Source organism: Paralichthys olivaceus, chromosome 3 (genome assembly GCF_024713975.1).
Source record: "Paralichthys olivaceus isolate ysfri-2021 chromosome 3, ASM2471397v2, whole genome shotgun sequence".
Taxonomy (NCBI): Eukaryota; Metazoa; Chordata; class Actinopteri; order Pleuronectiformes; family Paralichthyidae; genus Paralichthys; species Paralichthys olivaceus.
The window spans coordinates 27,741,819-27,754,126 of NC_091095.1; the positions used below are offsets into that span (position 1 = coordinate 27,741,819).

Consider the following 12,308-nt stretch of genomic DNA (forward strand, 5'->3'; position numbering starts at 1 on the left):
GGAGTCCGCTGCAGAAGAGGAGTTGGTCAATAAGCGAAAGAACAATGGCTCGATAATTTGGAGATAGTTTGATTTTAAAGTGGCAGACGACCAGCAGCAAAATGTTTTCTGTAAAGAATGTCGAAAACCTGTTGCAACTAAAGGCTCGAGCACCACAAATCTCTTCCATCACTTACAACAACGCTATAAAGTGCAGCATGAGGAGTGTGTCAAAATACGTGCTGCGACTCAGGCCACAAAACCTCCCCAGTCTTCTGCCCCGAGACAAACCCTGCTGCAAGTTTCATTGACCCATGCTGTACCTTACGAAAGAACAAGTGACGTGATATTACCAAAGCCGTGGCTTTCCATATCGCTAAAGACATGGCCCCCATATCAACAGTTGAGCAGACCGGCTTTGTACAGCTGCTAAAAACACTGAATCCGAGATACCAATTGCCCAGTAGCAATTACTTCGCAAGGGAGGCACAACCCAAAACGTACACAGATGTTAGAGCCAGTCTTGCTGCCCGGCTTGCAAAGTGTCTCACTACGCGCTGACCACCGACATGTGGTCCAGCAGGACCTGCGACCCTTACATGAGTGTGACGGTGCACTTCATGGAAGACTGGGAGATGAAGAGTGTCTGTCTTCAGACTAGTGTTGTCACGGTACCAACATTTGGTATCGGTACCGGTACCAACATGTATTTCGATACTTTTCGGTACTTTTCAGTACTTTTCCAAATAAAAAGAGAACACAAAAAAATGCCATTATTGACTTTATTTTAATAGAAAATTTTAGAACTATAACATTATGCATTAGTAAATAAAATAAAATACAACAAAGACAGGCTTACATTTTTTCCACAGCTACTTTTGTGGAGAGTGAGGGGGCTGGCGTTGCTTGCTTTTAGAACTGAATTTGGCTTTTTTTCATGGGTATATGTTATTACCTGTCGTTCTCTGAACTCCTTGTGCAGGTCTGGGTGCTTTTCCTTCAATTGTTTTGTCAAGTTGGAAGTGTTTCCACCCTTGGCCACACATGTTTTGTAACACCGTTTGCACAGTGTTTGCTAAGAGTGAAGTAGCTAAGTTACCTCCTGAGCATGTTCACATTGCTTTATCTGAAATGGCCGCTGCTCCAGGGACCCATTTTCAGCTGATATACCAGTGTAGTCTGACTGAAAGTTAATAAACAAAATCCATTGTCAATGATGTCAACATCACCTGAGCCCCCACCTCCCTTTTTGAAGACATTGCCATTTCATGCAGCCATCCCAGGCATCCATAAGTGCTTCTTTTGACCATCTTCCACTTCCACAACAACAACTTGTAAGCCTTCAGTAACTCAATCACTCCCTACCTTAACACATCAACAGTATCTTAACCAGGGTCAACAGCCTATGGTATTATCATATCTGCCTCTTGATCCCCAAGCTATTAATCCAGTACAGCTGGTGATCTCAAAGCCATTTTTTTTTTCCTAGACTGTCTTATTTTAAAGCAGATAGAGAGTGATTATCATCTCCTCAAGAGGGCTCTGGGTACACTTCACCCACTCCTTCATCAGCATAGTGGTGAGTAGATAATGAGTGAATTTTCATTTTTCAGTGAACTATCCCTTTTATCATCTTAAGCACCCTATTGTGCACAAGCTGGCAAGGTCATACATCCATGACACTTATCCCTACACCTCAGCTTTGTCTGCACTGGATGCCAGATATGGACAGCCACGGCTATATCCTTGCTGCCGCTGGTGTCAAGAAAGGGGATTTCAAGAAAACAGCAATAAATTAACTATTAATTATTATCTTAATGTGTTCACTATGCTCCAAAACTGTGTTTCTCAGTGTTCTGAGCGAAGAGGAAACTGTTGGCATGCTAATTACTGTCCCAGCAAGTATGAAATATGATCCTAAGCAGGCTAGCTAGTCAGCTTTGCAATGCCAAGCCTACCAGTTCCCTCAGGGCTGCTGACTGGTGTTAATCAGGTGTTGAAGTTAAGCTGAATAAAAAGATACATTTAACCAACATTAACGTGACATGGTTTATTTTGTTTATGTAAACTGCATTAATGTGAGTGTGGAGGTGAGGGGGCTGGGAGAGCACCTTCACCTGGACCACAGAGGATCAATCAGCACAGGCGAGACCTGTTAGCTGATTGATCCTCTGGTTTAAAAGGCAGTGGCGGAGCTGCCTCACGGACACACTAGGACACTCAGATGCACATGGAGAGACATAGCTGAAAAGCTACCCTCTAAGTTTGATTTGGACTTCCTGTTTACTCATGTGTGTTTAAGTGATCAATAAAACCAGAATGGTTCGTCTCTGGCTGCTGTGGTGAGAGCCCCATGGCATGGTTAACTGCCAGTGAGTTATTAAAGGTCCTTGATGATAGCTCAGTTTAACATAATGTTTAGGTTACTTCTTACATGTGTTTAAACAGTCGCATTGACTTTCTGTGTTTTGATGTGATTACCTGCTGTATGTCTAAAGTTTATCAGGTGAAAAGTCGTGTGTCAGTCTAAGTTTTCTACATTAGATTGAGTTTTATGATTTCTCCTATGTTGTGGATATTGGATTTCTGGGTTAGGGTAGGCTCACCCTGAGGCTTTCATTGATCCAAATATATCGATGAGTGGTTTAAAGGTCCAGTGTGTACGATTTACGCGAAAAGGAACTATTGGCAGAAATTTAATGTAGAATAATTCTCATGATGAAGTTCATTTCATCTAAATTATAAGAATTGTAGTTTTCTTTACCCCAGAAAAGCCCCTTTATATTCAAATACTTTATATTTACATCAAGGGGACCCTCTCTACGGAGGCCACCATGTTTTTTACATTATTCCAGACTGGACAAACTAAACACCTTTTGAGTCTTTATGACCAAGCTGAGTTTTAAAGGCTACCTCAGTTTCTTTTTCATGTTTGGAAGGAGAGGGGTGTTTAGCTGCAACATGCAATTTCAACGCTAGATATCACAAAATTCTAGAGAGAGAGAGAGAGAGAGAGATATTTGGTATAACTACAGTATTTATCAGAATCAAAATTCATGACTTGGTATCAGTATCGAAGACAAAATGTTTGTATTGTGACAACACTAATTTCAAATAAATCTTACAGCACTTGATGCAGTCATCTGTGCACTATAAGGGTACAGTCCAAAGCCTGGAGGAAGCTGCTCTTACATTTAAAATGTTTAACAGTGTGTAGTTTAACTGTAATGATATGGATGGAAACAGTCACATTCCATGTAGCATGTTGCATTGAATGCCACTTTGCTGTGGCTGAGGGGGTAGAGCGGTCGTCCTCCAACCAGAAGGTCGGAAGTTCGATCCCCAGTCTTCCCATCTGCATGCCAAAGTGTCCTTGGGCAAGATACTGAACCCCAAAACTGCCCAATAGAACATCAAAAAAAGTGCTAACTATAGAAGCACTGTATAAATGTGTGTGTGAATGGGTGAATGGAAAACTGTAGTGTAAAGCGCTTTGAGTGGTCTTCAAGACTAGAAAAGCGCTATATAAATACAACCATTTACCATTTACTTAGTTCGAACCATGGGTGAGGGATTCTTCTGATTATAATTCCTCTTACTTTACTGGTGAATAATAAACAACTTTAAGGCACCTCAGCAGATGTTCCCACAGTGCATGCCATTTATATCTGAATTGTATTGACCTAATGAATTATTCTGGCCCAAGCGAAAACAGTGCGAGGATGATATATCTAAAATTTATTGTCATTGCGATATCAACATGCACGATATACGTATCGCAAAAGACGGCAAAAAAATGCAATAAATGGGTGTCCATGCACCATGCATTCATGCTCTGCATGTCAATATATTTGACCAATCAGATGGAGCCCTGCTGTCTAAATCTCAATCCCCTCAGTCTGCATGCCGAAGTGTCCTTGGGCAAGATACTGAACCCCAAGATGGCCCTGCATAGATGTTGAATTCAGGAATTGTAATTCACTTTGGATAAAAGCGTCCGCCAAATGAAATGTAAATATGTTGACTCGCGGATGCATGGAGTCACCTGAAGAGCAACCTGAAGTGAATAAAATCGCACGATCATCTAGCATAGGTCACCAATAGTCAGACAACAGTGCGAAGCGGACCCAGAATCCGTTCTATATAGACCCAGAACTGTTATTATATTTTGATGAAACGTTTTTTATTTTGGAAAGATATGGAACTGTAAAAGGAAGATAAGCAGTTCAGACTGGGCAATTTTTTGTTAAGGAATAATGCCTTGCAGTGCATACTTTGTCAGATTTGCTTGTAAGATTATTAGTTGTTTTTTTTTATTTTCGCTAAATGTATAATTGTATTCATCAAGTAATAAATATTAATCAAAATAATAATCGTAGGCCCAATAGGTGCAGCCCTACTCTCCATGAGTTTTTGTCAGAGGGCGTTGAATTTCAATTTTTCACTGTGAAACAGGAAGTTGTTCAGTCTACACTAGTCCAATCTGCACCAAACATCACAAGACCAGATCAAGCTGAAATTCGGTCCAAAGGCCATTAGGAGTGAGATGAATTATTATTATTAAGGATTATTAGGGCCCAAGCACAGACAGTGCAAATGCCCTATTGAAATTGATATAATTATTCTCAAACAACATATGTACAACAAAGGTCCTGCCCTCAACAGCTCCATGTGATAATATAATAATAGTTATAGCGCCCCCTACCTGTGTCTGGAAATGTCATGTTTTACATTTAAGTGTTCTGCAGCTACAGCCTATGCATGTGACATTTGGTCAGGAGAGCCAAAGGGAGTTTGTGATGCCATAGAATCAAACTTGTGAGCTTTCATCAGGGGGTGTGTCCTTGGCCTGGTAGTGAATCTCGGTGTCTCACCAAGAGCCTTCAAGTAGCTGTAACTTCCATGTTTTTGCTCCAATTACTGTCAAACTGTATTTTTGTGACAAGGAACCCACCCTAAAGAGTTCTATATGCAAATATACTTGAATAGTCACAGCACCCACCAGCTGTAACAAGTACCATGTTTTACGCCTAACTTAACGACCTTTGACAGGTCACGCCCCTTACACTACTTGAAATTTCAAGTCCAACTCAATGTGTTTTACAAAAAAGCAGTAATGTCACGTCTCCTTTTTAATTTTTCAACCAATCAACACCAAATTCAGTATAGAGTATTGTGAGACTGAGATTCACATTTTTCTTAAAAACTATCAGGATTGGTCAAAATAATGGCCCTTTTTTTACCATAAACTTTTGCCAAGGGCTGGACTTAGAGGGAAATTGGCCATAACTCTTTAAATATTTGTCCAATCATCATGAAACTAATTAGATATGTTTATACTGTATTGTAGAACAGCCATATTTAAGCATTTTAAGTTTTGCCAAAAATACCAACAAAAAAAATCCTATTGAGCTGCATCCTCTAATTGAGATGATTTCTCTGGTCAGCTGTGGCTGAAGGGGTAGAATGGTAGTCTAACAAGAAAGTCTTTGGCTCGAATCCTAACACATGCCAAAGTGTCCTTCGGCCCCTGCTGGCCCCTCACTTTGTATAAAAGCGTCAGCTAAATGACATATAATGACAAATAACAAATAACCAATATAATGTGCTGCTTTCTCCTATTGAGCGAATTAAGGTTCGAACCTGCTCATTGGTGCTTGCAGCTATATTTTTGGGTTGTTTTTTCGGTGTAGGTATCATTCTGACTAAATTGATAAATTAAAAACATTAATAAATAAATAATTGTCAATAATCAGATCATGGATTTTGTTTTACTTAAAATTGTACAAGGTCTGCATTCATCTGACATTTAAGTTTGTGATTTCTTTGACAGTTAAACATGGGCAAGCAGGAATCACTTATCAGGGCTCCAAATTGACTTTTTACATTGGTTGCAATGGTGCACCTAATTTTTTCATTATGGTGCACCAGCATATAATTTAGGTGCACCTCAATCGATTCCGATTCACATGTTCTTGATTCCATTCGATTTCCTATCGGATTCAAAACTGATTAGGTTAAGGATATTTCATGGATATAATAATATATATAATATAATATATGAATGGAATACTAAAGCTGTATATTGTGGAAGCAAACCTCTCACTAGGTGCATTTTTTTACATTAATCCTAACATTTATGTTTGTCTATACATTTTGAAACGGAAGCAATTTAAATTACAATTGATCACTGTTTTCTACACTGTTACAAGAATAGTCAGGATATATGGCTCGAGATAACTACCTTTAATCGCAGACACTACAGTCCGTGTTGTTTGCTAGCGCTGACTGCCTACTGTGAGTCAATAGCTGCTAGCTTACAAGGGTTACCCGTGGGCAGCTAGAGGGAGTTTTTCCTCTCCACAGTCGCCTGTGCTTGCTCATTGTGGGAACTGTTGGGTTTCTCTATGTTAATATTGTTTTAAGGTCTTGACCTTTAAATGTAAAGTGCCTTGAGATAATGTAAATTATGAATTGGCGCTATATAAATAAAATTGAATTGAATTGAATTATAAAAAACATTAAGGTAGGACTGTCACGCTAAGAAATTTTGTTGGACAATATATTGCAATACATTTTATACCACCGATATAATGATACTATAGTATAATCATGCAAGTACACCCTTTCAAGGAGCAATTAACTATTCATCCTTAAGAATATTCAGTCTGACATTTTCATTTGTTTGAAAATGCTTTTACATTTAAATATCCTAAAAAATAGACATAAATAAAATAAACCACACACAATTGGCACAGGATATATGTTACCAGCTTTGTAAACAGGATGGGGTGGTTATGTTTTAGATAAGCTGTCAGGTTTGTAATGTATTTGTACGTTTGGCTGTGTGTGAGTCACATTTGTTTTGTCGCATGTGCAACAGTGTTTAATAAGACTCAATACACCTCCTAGTAAGACGCCTGAGCCCTACTGAGTGCACATGCCATGTTTACCATGATTGAGTATGAGCTGATCATTTATGAGTGGTGTTGAACAAACTTATAAATCAAGAAGATATAATTGTTGGTGTGAACATTATGTTTGTATATAGAAATGTTTGCCACCCTGGTAACTTAGATGAAAAGATTGGGTTATATTAAACAATTATTGCTGCCTTTAATGGTCTTTTCAAACATCATCATGCCCTTTTATTTTGAAAATGTAGTCTTCTAATTTGTTGCCTTCTTACTCCCCTTTTGTTTTCGGTTTCAGCTCAGAATCTTTTCAGGTTCTAAATCAATTAATTATTGGTCAAATTCCTTCAAATGGTTCCAATGGCCTTCAAACCCCTGTTCTTACCTTAATCAAACCACACAGAATCAAAAAGGATTACCTGGTTTAGAGTCCAGCTCCGTTTTTTGATGGGTTGCCTTCTGCCATGGCTGCCGACACAACCCATCCAGAAGGCAAAAACCCCTCTGCTCACAGCCATTCACTACAGGGGGCAAGGCAACCCCAGTCACCAGCAGAGCATCACCCACAGCACAGAGGACACGGTAAGACACAGACACTGTGTCCTTGAGACCTGAGAACCCGGATAAGAGAAAGCAGAGCAGGAAGCAATCCAGAATTGGTTACTGCCCTTGTCCTCAAAATGTGTTTAAAGTTTAAAGCAGAAAATGACAGCCGGATATTCACTGTAGAACTATTTGTATAGCAAATTATTTTTGACATTGGTAGCCTAGCTGAGGCCAGGAGCACATGACCTAAAGAAGACCACAAGTTTATAATCATAGACTCCGCTGAGACAGCTGAGAATGGGTTCTGCATGCATGAACATACTTCAAAGTAAATGTTTTACCCAAGCTTCTAACAACCTGAAACAAACATCAGTGAAGACGAACGGTGACTGTGGGTATAGAACTTCTATGTGAATACAGTTGACAACACAAAATTAAGACGTCGCTTAGCAACGTATGAACGACATGTTGAATTTTTTAAATTTATATTTTGAATTTAAGTATTTACTTAATAATTGGTGCCAGTTATCTAATTGCATGTGAATGCCTATTTGGCGACAGCATGGACACAAAACATTGGCACTGATGTAGTTTTCAATAAATTGTGATAACAATGACAGAATGACGCCACTATTTTTTTACATTAATCCTAACATTTATGTTTGTCTATACATTTTGATACGGAAGCAATTTAAATTACAATTGATCACTGTTTGCTACACTGTTACAAGAATAGTCAGGATATATGGCTCGAGATAACTACCTTTAATCGCAGACACTATAGTCCGTGTTGTTTGCTAGCGCTGACTGCCTACTGTGAGTCAATAGCTGCTAGCTTACAAGGGTTACCCGTGGGCAGCTAGTACAGAGCTAGCTACCGGCTCGGAAGACGTGCGGAAATTTACCTGTTACGGACGAAAACCTTAATTCCAACAGAGGTTCAGACAGCGCATCACCATTTTAGTGGTCACAACTGGATAAACGTTGGTAACGAGCTATAAAGGACTACTTAGCTAACTTGCACAATGTCACTGCAGTCCTGCGTGTCCTTGCCCGAGTGACAGCAAACTCAAATTGTGGCAGCGGCAGCTTGCAGCGAGACTTCCGGTGTCAGCAGCAGCTGCCACACGTAACTTCCGCTATTTGTGGCAGCTGCCGCAGTTTATTGACGTATCCGATATCTCAAATAAGCTAATCCTATTAAATCCTGACAAATATGAAGTTATAAGCAACAGGTTGGGACCGACAGGTGAGAACTAGATGTGACTGGTGCACTGCCTACTGGACTAAAATGGAGTACCGGGCATTACGTGCAAGTCTGAAACACATTTTTTGTGCAGATCTTATGTTCATGCCGGGGGAGAGAGGAGTTGATGTCGTTTGCTGCTGCTTGTTCACCTGCTCCATCGGCTGATGAAGCTTTGACTGTCCAAGGAGCAACAGTTTTAGTACACCCTTTGCATTTTGCAGGTTATATATTTTGGCCTAAAGTGTGATCTGTTGTGTATTTTATTAGTGTGTGTTTTTTAATGGACTATCAATTTCTACAATTTAAAAGCGCAAATAAAGTATAATAAATGTAATTGTGTTCAGCAGTGGCTGCTAGTTAATACGGGGTGACACCCCCATAACACCTTAAGACAAAACATGTTAAGCATAATTCAATTATATAATAATATTTTACTCTAATTTAATTATATAATAATATTTTACTCTAACAATGCTCCTCTTCGTGACCTGAGGCTGCTCTTTAATTGGTTGTAGCAGATTTTCCACTGGACGCAGCTCTTTGCGCCTCGCACACTCCCATTTTTATTTACAGGCAATAGGTATTGATTCATGTTCTTTTAAATCGATCGTTATTGAGATACTTCAGCTGCAACCTGACTGAGAAAGATATGGATATTTCAGGGTTAAAAACACGCCCCAAAAAGGAGCTTGGTCCAGACCGACCCGATTTACAGAATCACCAGCCGGCAAGTGATGAGGACGAGCTTAGAACCTGGGCCTCTCCCACTCTTTTGATGAAAAACAATTGATTAACTGGATGTGGTGCAAGTAATGCAATTTTTTGCTCCCCCTATGGAGATACTGTGGACAACGACGGGGATGGGAGACCAAAACATTTCTCTGAAAAATACAAACAGCATGAAAGTTGTGACAGTCACTTGGACAACACAATGAGGCTACATTTTTGCGGCAGGCTTAGCATTGCTCAGCAGTTTGATGAAGGTTAGAGAATTGACATATTGTGTGTTTTTTTGTGTTGAGTCTGGCTTAAGTTTGTTTGCGGCCCCAGGTCTATTGCGAACAAGAATAACTTTCACTGTTGACTATATGACTATACAACTTAAAATTCAAAATATCCACAGTGCTGTCACAAGGAAAGTCTGGACATTAATGTTTCTGTCAGGCCATAAGATTTAATTTATTTTTTTTTTTTCAACCTGTCAGCATCAGTCACAGGCGTGAGAGACTGAGAGACTATTGCAAATTTCCCCATTGAAGGAGGAATAAAGGATAAAAAGATTATTTTACTATCACCTGAGGTTGTTCCTACACTACCTACCTACCTACCTACCTACAATTCACTAGTGATGCTTTCAATTAAAATGCCTCAACTCGAATTATGTGTTGACGGCCTCAAACTCAAATTTTTGGTAGATTCTGTTACAGGTTATTTTATGGTTAGGATGTCTGATTTGCCCACATTTCCTGAAATGAGTGGTCGCTTTATTTCCTCTCAAGGCGCAAGCGGCGCAACAGTCTGAGAAAATGTCACAAAGCCTCTCCAATGTGCCTCTCAGTTTGACAAAAAAATTGAAACCACACACACTGATACTCCCACAGGTTGAGAATCACAGAGTGACGTGTGATTAGCACATGAGCGTTCTGCCACAATAAGAACGTACGCAGTTACACTGTACACTGTAACGAATTGCTGTATATTTATGGTGGATTTACAACAGTATCCTACTGTATTTTATAATAATTGTAAAATACTGTTAAATATTCATCCCTCGCATGTAAATTAACAGTTAAATCAGTCATTTCTGTCAGTCACTCAAACAGGAAAGCTGCTGGACCGGACCGCATCAGCCCTCGTGTGCTGAAGGCATGTTCCAGCCAGCTCTGTGGAGTCCTCCAGCACCTCTTCAACCTGAGCCTACACCTTCAGAGAGTGCCAGTGCTCTGGAAAACATCCTGCCTGGTCCCAGTGCCCGAAAAAGGACGTCCTGCTGCACTGGAGGACTACCGGCCGGTGGCACTGACCTCTCATATCATGAAGGTCATGGAGAGACTGGTATTGGCACACCTCAGACCGCTGGTGTGCCCATCACAAGACCCCCTGCAGTTTGCATATCAGCCCCATGTTGGGGTTGATGATGCAATCATCTACCTGCTGCAGAAGGCCTACTCCTCCCTGGACAGACCCAACACCTCAGTCCGGATCATGTTTTTTGATTTCTCCAGCGCCTTCAACACCATCCAGCCCAGACTGCTGAAGGCCAAACTGGAGGGCACGCGGGTGAGTGCTCCCCTCATCACTTGGGTCGATGACTATCTGACGGGCAGACCACAGTTTGTGAGATTACAGAACTGTGTGTCTGATCGTCTGATCAGTAACATCGGGGCCCCCCAGGGAACTGTACTGTCCCCCTTCCTCTTCACCACATACACTGCTGACTTTAAGCACTGCACTGAGTCGTGTCATCTGCAGAAGTTCTCTGATGACACGGCCATTGTGGGGTGTGTTGAGGGCGGGGGGGAGGCTGAGTACAGGGACCTGGTCGACCGCTTTGTGAAGTGGTGTGGGGAGAACCGCCTGCAGCTCAACGTGGAGAAGACGAAGGAGATGGTGGTGGATTTCAGGAGGAACAAGCCCGTGCCCTCTCCTGTCTGCATCGGTGGGACGGATGTGGAGGTGGTACCTGCATACAAGTACCTGGGTATCACACTGGATAATAAACTGGACTGGTCCACTCACACAGAGGCCGTCTACAAGAAGGGCCTGAGCCGGCTTTACTTCCTGAGGAGGCTCGGGTCCTTCAATGTCTGCAACAAGATGCTGCAGATGTTCTATCAGTCTGTTGTGGCGAGCACCATCTTCTTTGCTGTGGTGTCCTGGGGTGCGGGCATCAAGGCAAAGGACGCCAACAGACTGAACAAAATCATCAGAAAAGCCGAGTCTGTGGTTGGCTCTAAGCTTGTCACCATGGAGGAGGTGGTGGAGAACAGGATGCTGGCAAAACTGCTGGCAATCATGGACAATCCCTCTCACCCCCTCCACAAAACATTGGACAAGCTAAAGAGCAGCTTCAGCCACAGGCTCATCCAACCCCGCTGCTCTAAGGAGCGATACAGGAAATCGTTCCTCCCAACCGCAATAAGACTCTACAACTCATCTACCTCTGTCAGAGCCACCATCACAGAACTGCACTAACATACCTGTCACCTTTGCACCATGTACCCTGCACTACACTACGTGTGTTAATTTAAACCACTTTAATATTACAGACCATTTTATAGAATAATATTGTCTTTTGCACATCCAGTCCACGTATTCTTACACTGCCAGTATATTGTATAGTCAAGTACTTATATATATACCCTACTATATATTATATATCATATCATATTATATCATACTCTGTATATTCTCTGTATATTTTTCGGATTTACAAGTCTATATACACATACTTATACATGTGTACATGTTATTATTATATTATTATTATCACTACTACTACTACTATTATTATTATATATACTATTGCTGCCATTATTACTATATACTGCTATTATATTGGTATAATTACTGTCTATATAAATATATATTATGTTATATTGTATACTATATATATATAT

The 12,308-nt window shown here is 40.7% G+C and overlaps 1 protein-coding gene across 5 annotated transcripts in view; it reads right to left on the minus strand.

Annotated features, from left to right (window-relative positions):
- c3h6orf136 (chromosome 3 C6orf136 homolog) overlaps positions 1–12,308 on the minus strand; it is a 38,093-nt gene that overhangs the window by 18,498 nt on the left and 7,287 nt on the right. For 2 of the 5 annotated variants that reach the window (XM_020108049.2, XM_069522672.1), the window contains exons 1-2: positions 8,345–8,550; positions 7,313–7,504 (exon numbers count right to left, since the gene is read on the minus strand). In XM_020108049.2, coding sequence (XP_019963608.2) covers positions 7,313–7,411 — 99 coding nt within the window. In that variant the 5' untranslated portion in view covers positions 7,412–7,504; positions 8,345–8,550. Of the gene's footprint in view, positions 1–7,312; positions 7,505–8,202; positions 8,234–8,344; positions 8,551–12,308 lie in introns of those variants that run through there. The other 3 variants (XM_069522670.1, XM_069522669.1, XM_069522671.1) reach the window with 2 other exon arrangements.